Source organism: Thermomyces dupontii (assembly GCF_041956625.1).
Source record: "Thermomyces dupontii strain NRRL 2155 unplaced genomic scaffold VTN31scaffold_5, whole genome shotgun sequence".
NCBI classification, from domain to species: Eukaryota; Fungi; Ascomycota; class Eurotiomycetes; order Eurotiales; family Trichocomaceae; genus Thermomyces; species Thermomyces dupontii.
In genome coordinates, this window is record NW_027192311.1 from 946,156 (window position 1) to 963,456 (window position 17,301).

General features: G+C 52.2%; 8 protein-coding genes and 1 non-coding gene across 9 annotated transcripts; 5 read left to right on the forward strand and 4 right to left on the reverse strand.

Moving 5' to 3' along the window:
• Positions 1 to 1,239: 1,239 nt before the first annotated feature.
• Positions 1,240 to 1,779, forward strand: VTN31DRAFT_5620 (uncharacterized protein; the record flags this gene model as incomplete). Its single annotated transcript, XM_069406140.1, has 1 exon — positions 1,240 to 1,779. One exon carries the CDS (start codon positions 1,240 to 1,242, stop codon positions 1,777 to 1,779), a length of 540 nt encoding a protein of 179 aa, XP_069259777.1.
• A 34-nt stretch (positions 1,780 to 1,813) lies between these two features.
• On the forward strand, positions 1,814 to 2,497 carry VTN31DRAFT_5621 (uncharacterized protein; the record flags this gene model as incomplete). Its single annotated transcript, XM_069406141.1, has 1 exon — positions 1,814 to 2,497. One exon carries the CDS (start codon positions 1,814 to 1,816, stop codon positions 2,495 to 2,497), a length of 684 nt encoding a protein of 227 aa, XP_069259778.1.
• Position 2,498: 1 nt separating this feature from the next.
• Positions 2,499 to 3,041, forward strand: VTN31DRAFT_5622 (uncharacterized protein; the record flags this gene model as incomplete). The annotated part of the gene is made up of 1 exon (XM_069406142.1): positions 2,499 to 3,041. One exon carries the CDS (start codon positions 2,499 to 2,501, stop codon positions 3,039 to 3,041), a length of 543 nt encoding a protein of 180 aa, XP_069259779.1.
• Positions 3,042 to 3,228: 187 nt separating this feature from the next.
• Positions 3,229 to 3,351, reverse strand: VTN31DRAFT_t61. Its single transcript has one exon. It is a non-coding gene; the product is annotated as a tRNA-Ser (tRNA).
• A 536-nt stretch (positions 3,352 to 3,887) lies between these two features.
• VTN31DRAFT_5623 (uncharacterized protein) lies at positions 3,888 to 5,192 on the reverse strand (the record flags this gene model as incomplete). Its single annotated transcript, XM_069406143.1, has 1 exon — positions 3,888 to 5,192. One exon carries the CDS (start codon positions 5,190 to 5,192, stop codon positions 3,888 to 3,890), a length of 1,305 nt encoding a protein of 434 aa, XP_069259780.1.
• Positions 5,193 to 7,756: 2,564 nt separating this feature from the next.
• Positions 7,757 to 9,622, reverse strand: VTN31DRAFT_5624 (uncharacterized protein; the record flags this gene model as incomplete). The annotated part of the gene is made up of 1 exon (XM_069406144.1): positions 7,757 to 9,622. The coding sequence occupies one exon, from the start codon at positions 9,620 to 9,622 to the stop codon at positions 7,757 to 7,759; it is 1,866 nt and encodes a 621-aa protein (XP_069259781.1).
• A 332-nt stretch (positions 9,623 to 9,954) lies between these two features.
• Positions 9,955 to 10,632, forward strand: VTN31DRAFT_5625 (uncharacterized protein; the record flags this gene model as incomplete). Its single annotated transcript, XM_069406145.1, has 1 exon — positions 9,955 to 10,632. The coding sequence occupies one exon, from the start codon at positions 9,955 to 9,957 to the stop codon at positions 10,630 to 10,632; it is 678 nt and encodes a 225-aa protein (XP_069259782.1).
• Positions 10,633 to 11,086: 454 nt separating this feature from the next.
• On the reverse strand, positions 11,087 to 12,652 carry VTN31DRAFT_5626 (uncharacterized protein; the record flags this gene model as incomplete). The annotated part of the gene is made up of 4 exons (XM_069406146.1): positions 11,087 to 11,224; positions 11,293 to 12,365; positions 12,436 to 12,538; positions 12,593 to 12,652. 4 exons carry the CDS (start codon positions 12,650 to 12,652, stop codon positions 11,087 to 11,089), a joined length of 1,374 nt encoding a protein of 457 aa, XP_069259783.1.
• A 1,433-nt stretch (positions 12,653 to 14,085) lies between these two features.
• On the forward strand, positions 14,086 to 16,801 carry VTN31DRAFT_5627 (uncharacterized protein; the record flags this gene model as incomplete). The annotated part of the gene is made up of 2 exons (XM_069406147.1): positions 14,086 to 16,560; positions 16,616 to 16,801. The coding sequence occupies 2 exons, from the start codon at positions 14,086 to 14,088 to the stop codon at positions 16,799 to 16,801; spliced, it is 2,661 nt and encodes an 886-aa protein (XP_069259784.1).
• Positions 16,802 to 17,301: the final 500 nt, after the last annotated feature.

Below are 17,301 nucleotides of genomic sequence, written 5' to 3' on the forward strand. Positions count from 1 at the left end.
GTAACCCTGCATCCAGTCCGCTTCCGGGGCAATCCTTTGATCCGAGCTCGCACCTCATCGACCTCAACGCTTCAAGCGTGGAGAAAGCCTGACCCTTACGACACACAATACTACCGTGGATTTGGAGATCATGAAGTCTTTGGCTCCTTGGCCAATAGATCGGCGTTCAGATCTGGTTCTTCAATCCAAACTTTGCACCGGATCCACGAGAATGGGGCGAGGCATGATCACGAATACAGCACATTCGATATTTCTCAAGCAACACTGGAACTGGTCCATTCCTCCAGTGTATCAACAATAAGCAGTACTGTATAAGCTATCAGGAGCCGTCTGCCATGCCGTTTGTTCAGCTGCATTTCATTCAAGAAGCGTGGCATCATTTCGGTACGTTATGCGACATGTGCAGATCTATTACTAAGTAAGGAGTGCCTATGTACTCTATCCTGACAAGGCCTTGGTTTCCAAGCAATGGCTGACGATTTTCTCGATACAATCAATTATCACATCTTTTTTGCTCGAACCACTTGCGTCTCTGGGCTTAGATCTGGTGGGCGTCAGTGTAGATGCAGCGATCGCCGATGCGATGAGCTATTTCCGATGGCGGCTCGGCTTGCAGTATGCTCGACCGATCAAGAGATCTTCCTCCCCTAGCTAAAGCAGTTATTGAGGCGCCCAAACATATCTGATGTCATTCGCGCCTACTGTGCTCCTTGATTACAGACGGACACAAACTGAAATACTGAATCTTGAGACTGGAGAGAAATCATTTCATTCCCGCAAGTTTGGATCAATTAATGGCTATGATCCTAATAACTGAGTAGTTACTTAACTATTTGGATTTGGTCTTGGACAAACGCGAGATTGATTGGAAGGCTACAGTGTTTCTCGGACTATGCGCGAGTCCAGCTTGAAAGCTTGCATACTTATACAGACTTTCCACCCTCGTTCTGTTTTTAAAATGGAAAGATACAACGAGGAAACGAGAAATCCGACTTTCGAATTAAAGAGATGAATGGGGGATGAGGGAGTGAGGACCCTGTGGTAGCAGCTGCGAGCTTGCCGGGTACTCAGGCACGACTTGCTCAATCGGGGTACAAGCTGTTCAAGAACTTATAACCCGCGTTGTCGTCGATGTCGAATGAGGACCTGGGTGGTAAAGTGCAGTAGTACTTAAGTATTGCCTTCGTATTTGTGACAGCCAGACAAGACCATCTTTCCATTGTCAGAGAGATTTGAAAAATGGCCCCAATTCCTCCCCCAGAGCAGATCGAATACGAAGTCTACGATGTCATCATCATCGGCGCCGGGCCCTGCGGCCTCGCCATGGCGGCGAGACTGCAGGAGGAGACGCCCTCGGCCATCTTCACCGACGAAGAGCACCAGCGATACCACTGGATCCGGAAACACAAGGGCAAGATGACTCTCGTCCGGGCTCACGCACGTAAGAACAAGGACGTTAGGGCAGATCGGTACCTGCCCCTCGAGTCAAAGCCGCCCTTATCTTGTCGACGATGCCATACCGTCCAAAGGTACTCTACTCTCGTCCTCGACAATTCTGGGGATAGGTGGATGGAGCGATGGCATCGCCTGTTCCGAGTCCTGGAAATTGAGCAACTACGCAGTCCCATGTTCTTCCACATCGATCCTGGTGATCGAGATGGGATGTTGGCGTATACTCAGGAGACAGGACGGGAGGCTGAATTGTGGGAGATCCCTGGCTGTGTTGGGCATGAACTCAGCAAGCACAAGCAGAAAAAGATGAGGACCAAAACAAGGTAGGTACAAGCAAAAGCCCATGGCCCTTTCTCCTGGAATGGAGCGTCTTGCAATGCTAATGATCATCAGTGTTCCTCGAGAGGTAGAAATAGATGAGCGTGACCGCAAGGATTATTACTCGCCGTCCACAAAGCTCTTCGCGGATTACTGCGCGTCCATTGCTGAGAGATATGGTCTTGACGAGCCTGATCAGAGGGGGCAGATACTGCACACCGATGTCCATGATATCAAGTTTGGTCCTCTCCCTGGATCAACTACCGAACTGTTCACCATCTCGACATCCAGGGGGACGTTTCACAGCCGAGCTGCAGTATTAGCAATTGGGCCCGGACATATCAAGAACCTACCTTGGAATCTTTCCCCCGAAGAGCAAACGGGGGCCTGTCACAGCGCAGACATGGGCGGCGAGTTCGCTAACGCCCATGTACGCGGAAAGATCGCACGGGGAGAGCCAACAAATGTCGTAGTCATTGGCGGAGGACTATCGTCTGCACAGATTGTGGATCTCGTTGTTCGCAAGGGAGTGACCAAAGTGTGGTACATCATGCGAAGCGATCTCAAGATCAAGCACTTTGACGTGTCTCTGAACTGGGTAGGCAAGTTCAAAAACTACGACAAGGCGGTTTTCTGGTCTGCGGACAGCGATGAGGGTGAGTTCGAAGCAGTCCCGACAACAGTGCCTGGACAAAACTTGCTGACAACCATGGATAGAGCGCTTTGAAATGTTGCAAGCTGCCCGCAATGGAGGGAGCATCACCCCACGATATCACAAAATCATCAAGCGGCTCATCTCGCAACAGCGCGTATCCCTGCACACGCGAATCGCAATCACAGATCACCAGTTCGACGCCAATTCCAAGACCTGGAGATTGACCACCGATCCGCCTATCCCGGGCTTCCCCGATGCCGTTGACTTTATCTACTTCGCAACGGGAATGAGGACGGATGTGAATGAGCTGCCCCTGCTGCAGTCGATGAATCGGGACTATCCCATCAAAACCATCCATGGTTTTCCCTGCCTGACCGACGACCTCATGTGGAAAGAAGGCGTGCCGTTATTTGTGACTGGGCGTCTGGCAGCGCTGCGACTTGGACCGGCTGGACCAAATCTCGAAGGAGCACGCGCGGGAGCGGAGCGGATCGCTTGGGCACTGGAGGATGTCCTGAATCCTGGGCGAAGGACGCAGCCAAGGGACCAAAACGAGGGTCTGCAAGCGGCACTATGTGGTCTGGGAAATCGCTATGCCGGACTGGCGGAGTCGTAGGCAGGAATGGACTATTCTTAGCTCGGTAACTTAGTTCTACTCCGTCGTAGTTTGTTGTTCGGACTACTCCATCCTCCGTAGTCGTAAAAATAAATTCAATCGTCAAAAGCGCAGTCCACAAGTGTAAAAAAAAAAAAACCTCTGAAGGTTTCTAAAGAACATCGTAGGAAAAAAGAGTAGGTTTGAACGTCACCTGCCGGATTCGAACCGACGAGAGCGAACTCATCAGCTATTGACCTACAATGGCTGACGGAGGCCGTCCACCATTGGTGGTTCAAAACTGACGCCTTAACCACTCGGCCAAAGTGACATTCACTTGCCTTTCGGAGCGTTTTTTTAATCCAAAGAGCTTTCTCTGTCACTCTGGTCCAGCTTCGTGACCATGAATCGCCGAGATACCATCACCCTAAAATTCGGCCTCGTTTCTCTTCCCTCTCCCTTTTTCAACATATCGAAATTTCCTTTGATTTGGCATGACTATTTCGTCTCTTGATTCGAAGGTTGCTGAAGGTCTGGTGTTATTCTGGTCGATGATGTGGGCACTTCAAGGTCCTGTGATAGGGTTAGGGCTAGGGCAAGTCGGCAACGAAAGGCCCGCCCTTTTGCACCACTTCATACCATGATAGGACTTCTTGCGGCTGCTCTCAGCGATAGTATCTCAAACTGTATGATAGAAATGCAAAACTGTTGCTGGCATCCATTTTATTAATAATATGCTCATACACGCCAGACATCATCCTAACAATTCTAGTAAACTGGAACAAGGTAGCAAGCACTATGTACAGCGAGTGGACCAGCCTCTTCTCCCTTCTAGTCGTTGCAACGGAATCAGGGCCGGATCAGCCCTCATTCCGGACCTCCCACGGTGATCTTCAAGCCAGCAGGGTTCGGGGCAGAGACTGTGCCAGACATATCCTCACCTGCGGGATTCACGTCGTCGTACGGGAAAGCGTACCCTTTACCATCGACCTCATACTTGTGCACAATGGCGCTGTAGTAGTTCGTCGGCGGAGTGGTATAGTAGTGGCTCGAGTCCAACGATGGCTGCACATCGCCACCTTCGAGAAGCAGGGTGGTCCGATGGAAGGCTGCGCAGAGCCGCGGGACAACCGCCGCATGGACCGCATTATCGTCTTCATTAACGGTGAATGGGCCAGAGTTGCAGCCAAAGATATCCCCGACCGTCGGCTTCTCGTATCCGCGGTTGTCGCCCTCGCAGGTCAGAGTGTCGGTCCCCGAGGTCTTGCAAGCGACCATACCGGGGCCGGATTGCGTGTCGATGGTGAGGGGCGACTCCGAGTATTTGGCGTAGACCTCGTCGATGTACGAATCGTAGTAGCCGCTGAACGCAGCCGGGTCGATGCTGAGGTAGTAGTTTGGCGACAGCACACGGAGCTGGTTGCCGCTGGAATCCGTCACACACAGCTTGTCCCAAGGCTGGCCATCGGAGGCGGCCTGGGCGCGGAGATCCTCGCAGATGCGTTCCATGGCGCCGGCCTCAAGACCAAGCGCAGACTGCGTGCCGCCGTCGGTCGTGAACAGGATCATGCCGAGAACCAGGCCAACGAAGTCGACATAGCTGATGTTCGCATAGATACCTCCCTCGGCGGTGTTGGTCAGCTCGACGAAACCCCAGCGCATGCCGGCACTGGGGTCGTTCGGGTTCAACGCGGAGGGTTCAACCAAAGAGAGCTTGCCGGTGTCGTCTTTCACTGTGTGGAACTTGAGCTTGCCAATCGAAACATAAATACGTCCGGAGATGATGTAGGTGGGGATGGTGAAGTCCGTCGTGCTGCCCTGCCCGCCCAGAGGAATGGCCAAGTCGACGGGGATTTCAACGGGCGTCTCGGAGCCGGCGTCTTCTGGGTGGTACCACGTGCCGTCGGGCTGGAGGAGGACAATGTTTCCGTTGGGATCCTTGCCGGTGACATAGGCATAGACGGACTCTCCGCCGGCAAGGTTGTTGACAACGGAAATTGGCAGTTGACCCTCCGCCTGGTGTTCAATTGGAGGACCGGTGGAGGTTTGGTTGAGGGTGTTGTCCTCGGTGATGATGATGTCGCCTTCGTTTCCGGGCCTGACAACGAGGGGGATTGCCAGCGCCAATCTGGCGACGGACAGGAGACAACTGAGCGCCAACAAGGACCGCATGATGTATACGACGTCAAGGCCTGCTATGCACAACCTGGATACTCTGAAGGTCCGACACTGGAACGAGCAGAGCCGGCAGGAGGATGCTTCTTATATCTTCACCTTCGAATTCCTCCCCGGAGAGAGCAGTGACAATGGACCCTCCGTGGGTCTAAATCGTATACATCGTATGTCTTCAATCCCACGATAACTGACACCCTACTACATTGAAAATACAACTTCATCGACTGCTTCGGCATGTCTTCGCGACTTCTACTGTCTCCTCCGACCTTCGTGAGCGAAGTGATGAGGAGTAATTGGGGGTTAGTAGGCGGTCCATACGCTGATCACTTTAGTATTGCAACATCACGATAGTCTCTTGAAGAAGGTCACGCGCGGAATTTTCCGTCAATTAGTGCTCTAGTTCGGCGGATTGGCATCTTTGGATCAGGAACGGGCTGTTCCTGGCCATGATCAAATTCGGAGTAAAGATCAGATCCATATTACAGCTGCCACCAGTAACACTTTGTGGCTTTACTCTACAAGACTCCTGGCCGTTTTCTAGTATGTAGATGGCGGTGTTTGACACTCCTGCATGTCATACTTTTGATTCCTGGAAACTGAAAACATGTGAAATTAGGGCTCGGATTGGAGCGAACCAGGGAGGAGTTGCCGTTTCAAGTTAACCCTTAGGCCACGTCCATCAATCCTCGCCATTTAGCCTTCACCGTAAATATCTAAAGCCATTGGTTGCGGAGACTGTCAAATGTACCCCGTATTCGGCAGAAGAAAAAAAAATTTTTTCCGATGCTAATACTACCTCCTGGCATGAGGGAGGTTCCAAATGTCGTGAGTACATGCGGGGTGCGCCATTAGCCCAGACTGACAGCATCCAACACTTTGCCTAAAAAGTGCGAGTGATGCGATCTAAATGGCCGAAGTGGCCTATCGGACTCCCTCATCCAACCAAGCAACGGTCCCTGGCGATCAATGTTCATAGTTAACTTCCGCCATTGGCTACTTTAGTGACAGTTTCAACTTCTCCTAACTTAGTCTTAAGCATACTTTAGTGTCAAGTGGTAGCACCGACGTAGCAGTGAACTAGTGAACTCGGAGCCTAGTAGGTTCGAAACCTTGAATGTTCTCCGTACAGAGTACACGGTACATTCCTGCAAGGCACTACCAGAGAAAATCCTACATGTCTTACCATGTGTTGTACTGCAAGAGCACGCGCACTTCAATCCATCCGAGTCGTCTAATTCAGCTTTCATCCACCTCAAAATGAACACCGCAAGGCTGAATGCAGAAGCAAAGGCCTGGAGTGAGCAACAGGGTAGATTGAGTTATCCTCAGCCACACACCTTCCACATTTACCTACCGATGCGATAATGTCGGTAGACTACCTTGTAGTTATGATGATCAATTCTACATTTCGTCATCTGCAAGAATCCCCCATTGATTCTGATTGCAAAACCGAGCACAGCGAGGTTGATGGCCGCAAGTATCGTATTATCTGCTGTTTACTACTCCGTAGCCTTTCTTTTCAGTTACTTGACAGAAAAGACGAGCGTTCCAGTTCAGTGGATGACTCACATCACATCTCCAGGGTCCCCAAACGCAAGCTCAGATTTTGCATTGATAATGGGTCCCGAAAGACACGAACACATAAGAAGAATGTACTCGATATGTCTTGCAGACAAAGAGTGCTAGTACTGGAGCTTGTTTCTCATTGGATAGATAGGTACGGAGTAGATATTGTAGTTTGTAGATGTCACTGGTCTGAGCTTCTTGTCCCGGTTCTTGATTGGCATTTGCCCAACCGTCTCTAATGACCATCCAGTTCCGATGATATTAGAGAGAGGAATGATGATCCAATAAGGCAATCATGGGATCATTTGCACTCGTAGTAACTACTGTAATTCTCAACTCAGCTCAAAATCACAAATACCAGCCTACCTACTAACCGGGACAATTATCTTAATATACAGAGAAGCTGAATCCGAATCATTCCCAAGATTATATAGTTTAGTTAATTTGTTGATAGATGAACTCGCAGTGATGACATTGCCCACATGGATTACTGTTCACGCTATTTCAAGTTGATCCAAACGCACTGCACGGAACAAGGAATCGGATGTTCCATGTAAATTGATCAGATGTCTGCTTTTTCAATCTCCGTGATGAAGGACATAGTATGCACAAAGTATGTCAGTCCTGATCATCAATGTCGAGTTTTTGCAGGTTATGATACATCCAGCAAGTATCTGAAGTAATGAAATAAGTGGTCCTGAGGAGCAGGCTGATATCTAATGCTTGAATCCACTCTCTCCTGTACAACACGGCGTAGGAAGTGACCCCCTATTTTATGATGTATACAGGCTAGGCAAAAGTAACACACTATAGACAAACGGACGACAGGCAACACAAGACAAAAGAAATATACCTGAAGAATATGCGAGATTCATCAAATAATCAACAATCAAAGACTAACTCCCCATTATATAAAGTGTTCTTCTTCTGAAACTGCTAAGACTATACAGTATTACATTACACCAACAGTACAACATACAGCAAACAAAACCCCTCTATTTATGCCACCGCTTCGCTCTAGCTTCACTCTTTGGACGGGCTCCCTCACGTCGATGCCAGGGATCCTGGGGCCATATCCATCCTCGCACACGTTTTGCATCCCGCTTCTCCCCAAGCTGAGGCTCTGGGATCCACTTGTCCTTGGGCTCGGGCAGAATGCGCTGACGAGTGAGCGCGCCGGGTCCGCCGACGTTCAGGTGACCAGACGGCTGGTTGGGCAAGGGCACCGATTTGGAGAGCATGAGCAAAAAGTACAAGGCCAACGACGCCGTCATGGGGATGTCGAGGTGATCGTTGTTGATAGGATCGGTCAAAGACGGCGAAGGCAAGCCCGCACCGGGTGTGGTGGGCTGTTGCGTGTCCATATCGGTGGACGCGAACTCCTTCAGCGCAATGGGAGCCGAAAGCTCCAAGAGGCCAAAGTACGGCACATCATCTCCATCGTCGCAACCCGCCCGCACGCAGACTAGCTCGATCTCGGTCACGATGAAGCCGTATCGGCATGAATGCTCGCGCATGCACCGCTGTAGATGAGCCAGACCGCGAAGATACTCGACCCGTCGGTGCGGGGGCTCGTTCCGCATCGCCGTGTTCCACCGATCAAAACTCCTGACGATTCCCACGAGGCGACCCCTTCGCATACCAGTGCTGGTCACTTCCGTATCCCAGGGGTAATTCGCGATGAAGTGCGGTCCACTGTTGGCACGCGTACCGGGCGGGGTCACCTCCGATGCAGGGTAGAGTCGTAAATGATCGGCGCCCAGGGAAACTCGTAACGCGGCATTCACACGAGGAGCGTAGATTTCCGTGATTGTCTTTATCAAAGCGCTTTCTGACTCCGGAGAGAGTTGTGAGGGGGCAACCACGCGTTTCGGAGTGAGGAAGCTCGGAATGGGCGTTTTAAGAAGCGGAATCAATCCCTCGATTTTATTAAAAGTAGAAAGGGAAAATGACGACCAGCGCCGGACCTGACGAACATCCCACCAAAAGTAGTCATGATTGCCACGGGTTGGAGTGACACTGATATTGCGGACAAGATTGATGGCAGGCGTGGGCTCTGTCAAATATGAGAGCAGTGTGGATGTGGATGACGAAGCATGAGGTGAGCCGAAGAATGTCGTTGAGGCGCTAGGGACCTGCAGGTAATCATACTGAGGCGAGGGGACAGCCGAAGGCACGACCTGCGCGCCCACCGATGACTGCATCGGCCCCGCCACTTGGATGACCGGTGCGTCTCCGTATGTAGCAGGGAACGGAGGCGTTGGATCAACGGGAGTAACGGGTGAAGAATGAGAGAGGGGAACATATTTGGGTAGCTGCCTGTAGGTCGGATACCCGTATCGACTCAGGATAGAGGAGTCAATGCTTGACGTGGAGCTGGATCGGGAATGACGAGAACCGTTCTTCCGCGTGCCGGTCGATGGCAACGATATGGGAGAAGAGAGAGTCGGTGAGATAGTCTGGCCTGACCCAGGAGAGACGGGAGAGATCGGCGTGCTGAGTTCGGGCAACTCGTTATTGCTTGACAACGATGGTGGCCGAGTGGGAGGATAAGGCATGAAGCCGGGAGGATTGCGGGTGTTGGACAGCACACGACGGTGACGACATGGGCCACCAGAGGACACGGGGTCAATCACAACATCCTGGGTACGAATCTTTGGCAGTATCTGGGGCCCGTAGTGAAAGTTAGGACCATCTGCCGTGGTTGAAGTGTCGAAACCTATAGCGGCAGAGTCGGGCGAAGAGTCATAGGAGCAGGCTGAAGAGAAAGACGGATTGCGACTGTCAGCACTGCCAATTGGCTGAGCCCTAGCCACGGTAGGCGGTGTTGTGGGCAAGAAATCAACATCACTGAAAGACATGATATGTAGCTAGCGTAGTACATCAGCATGCATACATTCAGCAGCGCGAGGATTGGAACCATACAAACTGGGTTGCCCCTCAGAGGAGACTATCAAGGAAGGTATACTCGATAAGAGACAGGATGGAGAAGATGTCCAAAGAGAACGACAAGGCGAAGCTATGGCTAAAGCAAGCGAGTCTGACTGCATCCAAGAAGCATGATCAAGAGAACAGCAATCTTGCCGGGAATCGTGCGGATGTTAAATGTCCATCGACGAGCACGATCAACATCGGCATCCCCAGAAAAGCGAACATCCAGGAGCAAACATGAAACACACAACCCGGCTCCATTATGACGCCAAAAAGAAGGACGAGTTCCCGTCTGGACGGTCAAGGGCGGATCCCTACGCGAACCTGGTCGCCAGACTCCGAGAACGCGACACGGATGAAGTCGGCGTCGAGGTGGAAAACCGCACTCCTCGCGCGTCAAAGTGCTTCAATCCCGTTTAGATGGGAGCGTTTCAGAGACTCTAATCAAGCTAGCTCCCGATCGTCTGCGCGCCGCGAACTCTGGCGCTTGTCTCCGAAGCCGCCAGACGGGCTATATTCAGCAACATCGCGGGCCTGCAGACCACCCCAAGTTCGTGATGTTGCTATCTTTACGACTCCCACGGACCCGACGGCGGGAAGATCATACACTGCAATGTGTTTTTTTCTTAGAAACAGATGCTCAATGGGGCAAGCCGCTCGCCGCTCTCCGGCGGCAAAGACGGGCGCTTCGCTTGTTCGGATCAGATCCCCAGATCTGAGGAATCTGAGGAACTATCATCAGCGCCAGGGACCTCGGTCCGAATTGGTCGGTTTCTATTTTGATCGGGATGCGAACGGGGGTTCTGTTTATTCTCTGATGAACTCCTGTCGCAGCACGCGCCAGACGTGGAGGAGGGCGTCAAGCCCCCTGATTGGCTCCCCCGCGTCTGCAATGAAACCCGCACTCATTGGTCGGCTCCATGATGAGTCAGAGAATTGATTCCTCAGGCCACAGAATTTCCTTTTGAAGGGGGGCATCATCTCAAAGGTGTTGTCCGTCGGGGTGTCTGAAGCCTGCATCCAGGCCGGGGCCAACTGTTTCATGTCTCTTGACAACTCATCACTGCCGTGACTCACACTCGACGAGAATTTTCGTCTTGTTGGACGCGATCGGACGCGTCAAGGATCGCACGCGGTCGTGAGCATTGTGAAGGTGTAGGTACTCCGTACCGTACTCGTAGTAGACAATGATGATTAATCAAAATTTGATTATTGTAGTGTACGAAATATGCGCGTCGTCTAACTACTCGTCATAAAGGCCGGAAAAGCCCTCTATGAACAATGGATATCCCAGCGCTGGCAAACCGCTCGCAGGTAAAAAATTCATCGCAGAAATAGCTAATACCGAAACTATATTGCGTTCGCGATAGATGAAAAGCTCGTTCCTCGGCTGTCTATGCCTTGATCTCGTACTTGCGTCGGAACATGTCATCCACCTCCGTCAGGTAGTACGTGCCCGGAGCAATGGTCTCGACGTTGCCCTTGGGGGTGAAGTTCTTCTTCAGGTGGGCATGCTCCCGCAAGAGGCACATCTGAACGTGATCAAGTTAGTCGGGCTGTCACGAAACTCAAAAAGGTACACATGAGAAAGTCGACTTACATCATCATACTCCTGCGGTGGCACAACGCGGCGCGCGTTCAGACGGTTGTGCAGATCCAACTTCTTCGCAATGTCGGAGACATCGCCAACAATCTTCAAACTGAACATGGAGCTAGCGAGGCCACTGCCGTAGCTGAAGACGGCCACTCGCTTCGGCTGGCTGGGGTCAAAGGTCACGTTGCTGATCAGAGACACCAGACCAGCGTAGACACTTGCGGTATACATGTTACCGCACATGGTGGCCACCTCGATGGTCGGCTTGACCCGCTCATTGAAGCGCTTCTTGGTCAAGTTGATGAAGGTCTTTTCGACAAGTTTGTCGCTGAAAGACTTCTCGTAGTCCAGATCACGGATCTCGGCGGGCACCTCGGCAAACGCCGGATGGCCAGGGTTGGCCAGGTAGTCATTGTAGAGCATGCGCGCGTACGACTTGGTGACCAGCTTGCAGGTCGGGGCGTGGAAGACAACGTGGTCGAAGCGATCCAGCGGAGTCTTGTCATCGGAAACGGTACCGTTGGTGCCATTCTTGGCCTGCAACAATTGCTCGCGAGCGTTGTACGCCTTGTAGCAGGCATCGACCGCCTGCGTATAGCACTTGATCGAGAAGTGGCCATCGACGACCGGGTACTCGCTCGTCAGGTCCGGCTTGTAGAAATCATAGGCATGGGAGATGTAGGTGCCACGGAGGCCGGGCTCAAACACAATCGGGGCATCGGGGCCGATGAGGAGGGCAACGCAACCGGCGCCACCCGTGGGACGCGCGTTGCCCTTGGCATACAGCGCAATATCACCGCACACGACAATGGCATCGCGGCCATCCCAGGCCGACGACTCAATCCAGTTGACGGCGTTGAAGACGGCGTTAGTCCCGCCGTAGCACGCGTTGACCGTGTCGACGCCTTCGATGTTGGTGTTGCCCAAGGGCTCGAACAGCTGCATCAGCACCGACTTGACCGACTTGGACTTGTCCAGAATGGTCTCCGTGCCGACTTCGAGGCGGCCGATGGACTTTGGATCGATGTTGTACTTGCGCAGGAGAGAGGAGAGAGTCGTCAGGGCCATTGAGTAGATGTCTAATGACCATCGGATCAGCCTCATTCCGGACAAAAGATCGAAAGCTGCGATGCGAATTTTATTGCTCACCTTCGCGGTCATCGCAGAAGCTCATCCTGGTCTGCCCGAGACCAATGGTATACTTTCCCTCACTGACGCCATCGAATTTCTCGAGCTCTGCTTGTTCCACGCACTACAGGACTGGAATCAGCTCAGCACGGGCGATTGTCCACGAGAAGCACAATACCTGGCTGGGGAAGTAGATTTCCAGGGCCTTGATACCGATATTCTGCGGGCGGGACGACATGGTGAACGACGCTGTAGGGAGCACGATGATCGGTCAAGAAAACACAAAAGAATGGCAAAATCCACGAGAAAAATCACGGGGGGAACGGAGCAGACTTGAAAGGAACCGATAAATGCTGCGGCGTGGAGCAACAAAACACACAGCCTCGACAGGAATTGAAGGAATTTTGGGAAAGCAGGAAGGAAAATATTGAAGTTTGGGCTGTGCAGAAGTGCAAAGTGCTGGAAAATATAGCCAGTGTTGAGTTTTTGGCTCCGTCGTCAACAACTCAACCTTGGGTAGTTTAACTCGAGAGTCCGCCGACCACGGAGCAGCGCTAGGTTAGGCCAAGGGTCGTGTCTTCCGGTGTGTGGCCGACTGGCCCCTGAAGCTAGTGGTCCACCAAGCCCGGTATTAATACTGTCGTTAACCTCCATAATAAGTACATACGAGTACTGTAGTGGATGAGGGGCAGCAGGCTCCATTTCAAAGCTATCAATTGATCATGATATGATAAATCAAGGGCATTAGGAGGATGTTTACAGACTCGAGATGAGACATCTCCAAGAACATTCACTCAGTCATTGCTTGTACAGAGTATTTCAAAGTCCTTTTCCAAGTTCTTCAGATTTCCAGCAACCAAACGTGAGCTTGATTTCAGCTCCGAAGCGGTCCCTGATCGATCAACTGGTCTAACTTCTGCGCCACAGCCAATCTTCGGTTCATAACTTCACGCGGTTAGATGAGCTAAACCGCATTCAGTAAAGCGCCAGATCTAAGGCTTGGCTCTCTCTCTCTCAAAGCCATTCCTGATTCCGCTGATCCGCCCAGCTCAGTGAGCAGAATTTCTGGGGGGCACCCCTCTGGCCCTCTCATGAAGTTTCCTGACCCCTCCCCACAGAGTGTCTACTCGTGAGTCGTATGTACGAGTACTCGTAATTTATTAGTACATATAGTTATAGATAGGCAGTTCACTCTGCCCGCCGTATAGCCAAGTTTGGCTTGGGTCACGTGCCTACACTGGCCAAGACCCCGGCGAAAAAGAAAAAAAAAAATAAACTTTGGAATAACTAAATGCCTCTCCATAACTTATGCAATTGCTAACGTAATCAGCACCCCGAGGTTAAACCTCTTCAGGGTTAGCGCCGTGAGGGTCAATCTCAGGGTCTGGCCATTTGCCATTTGCGTGGATGGGCTCCAAGCCTCATGTCGGATTCCGTAGTCAGAGCGACAGTCACCTCCGTCCAGAAATACGACTGTCAACCTTCAACAGTCTCCGTCAGTCCTTGGACTGGGAAAAAAAAAAGCATCGGGGCCAGCATCAGAATGTCTCTAGGCTCCGTCCACTCGTTCTCCAGATCATGATTCCCTCGGATGTGCCCGTATCCCTGTGAACGTCATTTCGTCCGACCGACGGGCCTCCTAGTCCCTGAACAATCATTCCCTCCCTAGCAATGGGCACCGATACGTCGCAGTACGAGTACAACTCGCTGCCGATTCCCACGTACGATGAGACCGTATCCGCTCGTCCCGGTTCGTCTCAAGATGCCCTAGAAGAAGCCGGAGACAATACCGAGACACAGGGTCTGCTGCAACATGGCGCCAGTAGCTCGCGGGGTTACCAGCCTCCGACAGTGGAGTCCGCGCGGTCCAGCGTCGACGGGCTCGCTTCGTCCGCAGAAAATTCTCCCCGGGAATCGATGGAAGAGCTGCGCCGGGAACTCCAGGAGATGGACATCGATGATTCCGGCCAATCGTCACGCCACACTAATCGCCCGCAATTGAGACATCGCTTCTCGAAGCAGTTCAGCAATCTCACACGAACGCTGTCTAACTTCCAGTTTCCTTGGCCCAAGTGGCCCCAGTTCAATTCCTTTTCCCGATTCATTCCACACTATAACCTGCTTCGACTACAGCTTCGCCAGGACGACCAGGCGTGCATAATCGCCTTGCGACTGTTGGCACTGCTGATTGTTGTGTCTTTAATATGGCTGTTGTTCGTGTCGGATGTGTTCTCGATGGGCGGCCGTCTCACAATGGGACGGCCGTTTGCTGCTGCTTCCGTCGAGAACTTTGTCCAGGGTCAGATAAATGTGACGAACATCGCAGATAAACTGGAAAAGGTTACCAATTTCGCCCATCTTGCCGGCACAAAGGGCAGCTACGTGCTCGCAGAATGGATTAAGCAGGAGTTCATTGTGGAACTAGGAAACGGCGAGTTGGAAGAGTTCCAGGTGTACCTAAACTATCCGCGGCCTGACGGCCGGCGCATCGCCATTGTCGACCCGCCAGAGCTGCAATGGGAAGCAGCCATTGACGAGAAGCAGGTGTACAATAATCCTGCTCGGGAGCAAACATTGGTCTTCCACGGCCACTCCAAGTCTGGTAATGTGACCGGCCCGTTGATCTACGCCAACTATGGGTCTCGAGAGGACTTCCAGTGGCTGGAAGACCATGGTGTGTCGCTGAAGGGTGCGATTGTTTTGGTCCGATATTACGGAACTCAGGGCGATCGTGCCCTCAAAATCAAGGCAGCCGAGATGACTGGTGCTGCCGGTTGCATCATCTACTCAGATCCCGCAGAGGATGGATTTGTTCGCGGACCAGTCTACCCAGAGGGCCGTTATCGGCCTAGCGATAGCGTCCAGCGAGGAGGGGTCAGTCTCATGTCTTGGGTTGTAGGCGATGTTTTGTCGCCAGGATTTGCGTCGACTCCGGAGGAGAAGAGACGTCTGAAGCCTGAGGAAAGCCAGGGCCTCAATCAGATTCCAAGTTTGCCCATCGCCTGGCGCGATGCGCAGCGACTGCTCCAAGTTCTGAAAGGTCATGGCAGGAAAACCCCCGCACACTGGGTCGGTGGGGTCCCGGAAGTCGAGGAGTGGTGGAGTGGCGACCAATCGTCCCCGAAAGTCAATTTGGTGAACGAACAAGATGAAGTCGAGCGGCAGCCAATCTACAATGTGTTGGGGAGGATTACCGGCTTAGAGCAGCCTGACAAGAAGATTGTGGTGGGCAATCACCGAGATTCCTGGTGCTTTGGAGGCGCGGATCCGGGCAGTGGGACTGCGATCTTCTTGGAGGTCGTTCGCGTGTTTGGAAAGCTGCTCGATCTTGGTTGGAAACCTTTGCGGACCATTGAGTTCGCCAGCTGGGATGGCGAGGAGTACAACCTCATTGGATCGACCGAACATGTTGAGAACCGCCTGGATGACCTCCGTAAGGACGGGGTTGCATATGTGAACGTTGACGTAGGAGTCAGCGGCCCGGAGTTTCGAGCAGCGGCATCGCCTCTTTATGGACGCGTCTTGCGCCAAATCATGAACCGTGTTGTCGATCCTGCAGAGAACAAGACACTCAAGGAGATCTGGGAACACAAAGGGGCCAAGCTGGAGGGTCTCGGCGCCGGCAGCGACTACGTTGCCTTCCAAAATATCGCCGGAACGTCAAGTATCGATCTTGGATTTGGCGGGGAGCCGTACCCGTATCATAGTTGTTACGAGAATTTCGAGTGGATGACCAAGTTCGGTGACCCGGGATTCCGATACCACCGCATGTTGGCGGAAGTAATGGCGCTGTTGATCTTGGAACTCGCCGACAGTCCCCTCCTGCCCTTTGATCTGGAAAACTATGCCTCGGAGGTGAAGGGCTACGTTGCGGATCTCGAGAAATATGCCAAGTCCAAGAACGTCCCTCTCAAATCTGCTTCCTCCTCTCGGTCTGACGGCGTGAGTCTGCAGCCCTTGTACAACGCCGCGAAAGTCTTCCAGGAGAAGGCGGCCAGATTCCACTCGTGGGACGAGAGTTGGTACAGCACAGTTTATGGCTCCGGTGGTTTCGAATCCAACGTCATGGGTGCGCGGCGCACGGATCGCAATACTCGCCTAGCTGCTTTTGAGAGCGATCTTTTAGATCTTTCTGATGGCGGTGGTGTACGTACTATGGATTTATCCTTCCATTCCTGAACTTAGCGCTGACGACTCACAGGTTCCTAACCGCACGCAATTTAAACACGTTATTTTTGCCCCGCAGGCCTGGTCGGGCTATGATGAGGCATATTTTCCTGCCATCCGAGACGCAATAGATTCAGGCAATTGGACCGACACCCAGTTCTGGATTGACAAGGCGGCCTCGGTCCTCAAGCAAGCGAGTCTGAATCTTCTTCGTCGGTAACCGGCAGCCTCTCCTTGTCTCTACGCCTATGATCAGAAACTTCTGCCTTTCCTCTTGTACACATCTAGCCTACATTTGTGCATTTTACTTTCTTCGCCTTCGATGTAGCAGGTCCCAATCCTTGTTTGCGTTCCTTGTTCATTTTCGACGCCACCTTTGTCATTGTGCTATATTTTTCCCCCATTTCACCGACCTCCTTCCCTCTTTGTCGCTTGCATATCGTGTGGTTTAAATGGTTTCGAAGCTTCCTGGGTTTGTCTTGGTTTGTCTTGGATGGGTAATGCGTTGAGGCCATGGACATATGCTGCTTCCTGCATCAGTGTTTTGTGTCGATCCACATGTGCGGTCCTAAAGCCCGGCTGACTGTGTGCTAGCTTTGGTGCTGGCTTGAGAAAATATAGGCGCTTCTTGTTACAAGGTCAGCGATCTACTACATATACGTCCGATAGGTCTGATGTCTCGGGTGGATGCGACTCTCGTTCGACTTCCAAGAGGCTGCA